General features: G+C 48.0%; 1 protein-coding gene across 1 annotated transcript; it reads right to left on the bottom strand.

Annotated features, from left to right (window-relative positions):
* Positions 1 to 690: 690 nt before the first annotated feature.
* LOC113981323 (E3 ubiquitin/ISG15 ligase TRIM25-like) lies at positions 691 to 4586 on the bottom strand (the record flags this gene model as incomplete). Its single annotated transcript, XM_027708653.1, has 4 exons — positions 3907 to 4586; positions 1654 to 1749; positions 847 to 1080; positions 691 to 722 (listed from the first exon to the last, which is right to left on the bottom strand). Coding segments are annotated over exons 1-4 (983 nt in total), but the record flags the coding sequence as incomplete, so codon positions are not given.
* Between the last annotated feature and the right edge of the window lie 538 nt (positions 4587 to 5124).

Raw genomic sequence — 5124 nt, 5'->3', positions numbered from 1 at the left:
ACGATTCAAATCCAAGTTCAAACTCAGCTTTGATCTGTACAAGTCACAGAGATGACATCTTAACATCCAGGTAGATGTTGGAGCCAGCCCTTCATGCAGCTGGGGCCTTCAGTGCTGCTGCAAAGCCTCCTGTGGATCTCTAACTTACTGTCGCTGTGGATTTGCACCACCGAATTACAGCTGACACCCAGGACTCACTTAGGAAGTGATAAGTTATAAATTAAACGTACCACTTGCAAGAGAAGCAATAATTAATCTTTCCAGCTACTAAGCTTGTCCACAAACCAAAAACTTTGCTGGAAATGAGCCAGTTACCTCTGCAGCCAAAGGCTGTTCACTGGGACTCAGCTGAAGGAGGGTCACCAATGCCCATCCAAGAGAGCGCTGCTGTAAACTGAACCCTCTGGGCTTCATCTCAGATACAAACATTTTTCTGGCATTAAATGCGGATGGTTTTCATCAGAATCCAGCAAGGAAACCGAAATTTAAAGGGACCACTGGAACAGCAGGCAGGTATCTCTCCATCCTTGTTAATTGTGTGGATGTGGTGCCCTCTGTCTCGCTGGAATAGGGAGCAGCTTGGCAGCACAGGGTGGCAGCACTGAGGGGCACAGGCACTGGGGTCTGATTCCAGTTATCAACACCATATTTTTTCCAAGAAGAAAACGAGTGTTTGCAGGTGGAACATACCTGTCTGTGGCCGGTATTCTTACATGAAATTCCTACAAAGAGGATTGCCAAAAAAAAAAAAACAAAAGGAAAAAAATTGTTAGTGTGATTATCAGAAAGGGCAGCTGGCTGAGAAATAGGCATATCCATGAAGAAAAATGGAATCTCACTGCTTACCTTGAAGAAGAGGAAAATATCTTGTTGCTCTCTCAGCTTCTGCAAAAGCTGAAGATTCTGCTCAACCTCCTCTCTCCTATGTTCCATATTCTTCTTCAAGTAGTCAATGTATGCCAGTTGTTTTTTCTCATTCGATTGAATGTCACTCAGGATCATCTTCTCTTTCTTAATCAACTCTGTCTTTATCTCGTCGAACAGCTTTTGTATCTGAGAAGTCACTGTCTTTGTATTGGTCTAAATGAAGAGATTAAGAAAATGGGGCATTAGCTCAGGAACCCCACACTTCCGCTTAGTGCCTCTCTTTATCAATTTGGATTGTATCTATCCTTTGCACTGCCTTTAGAAGGAAGCAGACAATAAGCATTTGCTTAGAATATCTGATTAAGCAGAGGCTTATGAAAATTCATCCTGATATAGTAACAAAATCAGATAAAATTCAGCTACCAATGTGAGAACTGTATCTGTACACACTGAAAACCCCACCTGTAGATGCAAATTATTTTTCTTTTTTTTAATGGGTAGAAATCTTTAAAAATATATAATGATATATACAATCTGTGGTCTGCCAGTCCTGTAACCTGTGCAACTACAATAAAAGGTGGAATCCCCCAGCTGGTTCCTCCTGTGGAGCTATGCTGGGAGGCTGTGAGAAAGCCTGGCTTCTGGCAGTTTCTTACACCACTGTTTTCCCTGGTTTGGACTATATCACTTTCTATTCATCTGCTTTTAACAGCATAGTTGCCATCACTTACTGTGGCAAACTGTGAAGGAAAGATGCTCTGAATTAGCAATGATCTGGGTACCAACCTTGACCTGATTCTCGCTTTTCTGAAGATCTTCCAGGGCGGTAACTAAGGCTCTTCCATATTGCTGCAGCCATGTCATCTTGTTCAGGAGTTTAGTCTAGCAGAAGGAAGGACAGCATTGAACTTCATAGCAGGGACAGCTTTAAACCAGACTGGCAGTTTGTGGAGCTGAAATGGCACAGGTGCCTTCTGCCTGCCCTCTTTCACCAGTGAGTCCTATAATAAACTGTGTTCACTTGCCTCCTCATAAAGATGGGGCATAACAGAAAACTGTTTAAATTTTTCATATATGTGTGACTTTGTGGTAGGTTAATTAATAACTTCCCCTTTGAGTAAGTAAATTTCATTTTAAATCAATAAATCTCACTTCATCTGTTAAAGCTTCACAGAATCTTCACATGTGCCTTAATGTGGTCCAAATCCTTAGTTTTCATGTCAGCAGCTGTGGGATCTGAGGATAAGGCAATAAGCAATTATCTTTTCTGAAAATCAGCAAAACAGCAGTATTTACTCATCCTGTTGTTTATTCTAAGGGATACTATGATCATTGAGTGCTGTGGAACTGCACAATAGCACAGTTCAGAGGAGACAGTAAACCTTGTTCTTTGGGGATTAGACAGCCTCTGAATGGCTTTGGTTGCTTCCAGCAGTGTTTTCACACTTTGAGCACCCATAAATGGCCATGACAGACACACCTCCCAGACTTCCATTTTTTTTATAAAAATCATGCCAGAAATTTTAGATTTTCCATGAGATAGTTGTCACAGAAGTTTTAATTTTTGAAACATTAAAAGACAAACAATCGAATTTGATCAAGGTTCTTCTCACCAAAACCCTTTTACAGTTCCTCCTGAAGAGCTGCATTCCCGATTTCACTGGCTATCCTGGGGAGTTTTAAAAATAACCACCCAAGAGGAATATGCAGCAGAGATCTGTTTACCCACAGGGATGGCTCCCCTCTAGACAGGGCAGTGTTGCTCCTTTACCAGCTCCAGGGATGAAGGAAACGGCCACTGTCTCACACAACCCACTTGTGCTTGGCAGCTCTGAATTTTTTATATGTAATGTGAGGGAGGAGATTTCTGATAACTGCAAAGGATGCTTCCTGCTAATTCCTGAGGAGGCTGTGACCTGTCCTGAAGTTCAGAGTAAGCCAGGCATTTCCTGCCCAGCCACTGGGTTCCTGCATGGTCTTTTCCTTGGCTCTAAATTGAGCCCAGAAATTTCAAATGCAAGGCATTGAGCATAGCAAATGCATTTTATCCCCTCAGTCTCAGCTGATTCTGGAGCATTTCAAGGACAGCAGCTGGACTCAGAAGCAGGAACGTGGAGCCCCATGTCTCTGTATCTGCTGGGCCATTGGCTCAGCAAAATTTATGGCAGAGGGAGGAACTGCAAAATCACAGAATCAATTAGGTTGGAAAAGATCTCTGAGATCATCAAATTCAACCTGTGACCCATCCCCACCTTGTCAACCAGACCAGAGCACTGAGTGCCACATCCAGTCATTTCTTGAACACCTCCAGGAATGGGGACTCCACCACCTCCCTGGGCAGCCCTTTCCAATGTTTAATCGCCCTTTCTGTGAAGAAATTCCTCCTAATGTCCAACCCGAATCTCCCCTGGCACAGCCTGAGACTGTGTCCTCTCATCCTGTCCCTTGTTCCCTGGGAGCAGAGCCCAACTCCCACCATGCTACAAGGAGGGAGCTCAAGGGAAGGGCCTCAAGTGGGAAAACCTGTTTCCCCACCCAAAGGTCAGTAATAGTGGCATCCCCGAGGCTCTGTGAGGAAGAGATTTTCCAATCCCTGAAGGAATACTTCTTAATCTCAGCCAGGAACACCCCAGTGAGGGGCTGGCAGTTCCCTGGGGCTGCACCTCAGCATGTGGGACAGCGGGGCCCTGGGCTGCCTCTCACTCACTCTCCCATTTCAGCACACCCTGAGGGATTTACCCAGCCTTGTCCCGGGCAGCCCCAAACACCTTTCTCTGCTCTTCTCCCTCCGCTTAGCCAGCCAGGCTGCTCTGGCAACACAAATGAGGAAAAGAAAAGCAAACTCCAGCACAATGCACCAGTCCCCACTGGGGCAGATATGAAATCCCTGGAGCTGCTGCCTGCCTGCCCCCACTCCCCGCCCCAATCCCCATTCCCTGGTGAAAGCCTCACTGCCCCTCCTGTGGCTTCCTCCCTTCCTCCAGCTCAGGGGGTCGGACCAAACCCCGTAGGAGCCGTGGGGAGAGAAGAGCTCCTTACCAGCTGCTTGTCATGTCCCTCCTTCAGGGTGAGGACCTCGTGGTTCACGTGGGCCCCCCTAATGGCGCAGAGCAGGCAGATGTACTGCTCCTCACGGCTGCAGTAGCATTCCAGCATCCTGCCGTGCTCCGGGCACCTCCTCTCCTCCACCACACCGCCTGCTCCCACCTCCACCAGGATGTGGTCCTGGTAGGAAGCCTTGGAGTTGTGTTTGTTCAGGTGGGCCTGGCACAAGGACGCATCGCAGACCAGGCAGGTTTTCACCGCTGGCTGGGTCTCACCCAGGCAGTACTCACAGGGGAACACCTCTGTCTCCCCCTCTTCAGAGCCCTTGCCCTGTTTTTCTTCTGAACTCTTGGCCTGAAATGCCTTCACGATGTTGCACAGGTGGAAATTCTTCTGCAGCTCCAGGTTGGGCCCCAGGTGGAGCCTGCACATGGGGCAGGTTAAAGGAGTCTGCGATTGTTGCTGGGCTGTGAGCACCTTCTGGATGCACTGCTGGCAGAAGCTGTGACTGCAGCTCAGCGACACTGGGTCCTTGTACAGGCACAGGCAGATGGAACACATGAGTTCGGCCTCCAGGCTGGCACCCCCTTCAAATTCTGCACCAGCTTTTTCCATGGCTGCAGCGATGGCGCCTAACCCAGGCTCCGAGAAACGAAACTAACAAGGCGGGAGACCCAGCCCGGACGCTGCAAGTACTTTCTCTCCGCCCCCGTCATGGACAGGGATGTTCTCTCTCCCGGCTCCACCCTCAGACAGTTCCTGGACGCCCTGGCAGCCGCTTTGGAAAGTTTTCCTTCAGTCTCGGGCAGCACTGCTCTGGTGTGGGCTCCCACCGGGATGCTGGGAGCAGGGGGTGCTGGGGAGGGCACGAGATGGACAATTCTCTTGTAGCCTTCTGCCCCCCCCCCCCCCCGAAAAATTCTCCCTTCCACAACAAGGACAGCAAATTTGAGATTAACCCTGGATGAGAATGAGCCTAGCAGGGGTAAGCCTACAACTTCCCAAAAGTCCTAGGTGCTCCCTAGGGATAAAATAAGAACCCAAAGGAAAGTTGGACTGGGACTTGTTGAGGCAGATCTACCTGCAGCCAGCTGACAGGAAAGTGGGGGTTGGTAAAAGCTCTACCAGCATGATTTTCCGTATCATTTTGGTATATAAAATGAAAAAGAAAAAACACAGCTTTCTTCCAGGACTGAACATGAATGTATTTTA

This window comes from Neopelma chrysocephalum, unplaced genomic scaffold, assembly GCF_003984885.1.
Source record: "Neopelma chrysocephalum unplaced genomic scaffold, ASM398488v2 Primary Assembly neopelma1_96447, whole genome shotgun sequence".
In the NCBI taxonomy this organism is placed as follows: Eukaryota; Metazoa; Chordata; class Aves; order Passeriformes; family Pipridae; genus Neopelma; species Neopelma chrysocephalum.
Note: the sequence above shows the minus strand (reverse complement) of the source record. Positions and strands in the feature narration are given on the sequence as shown.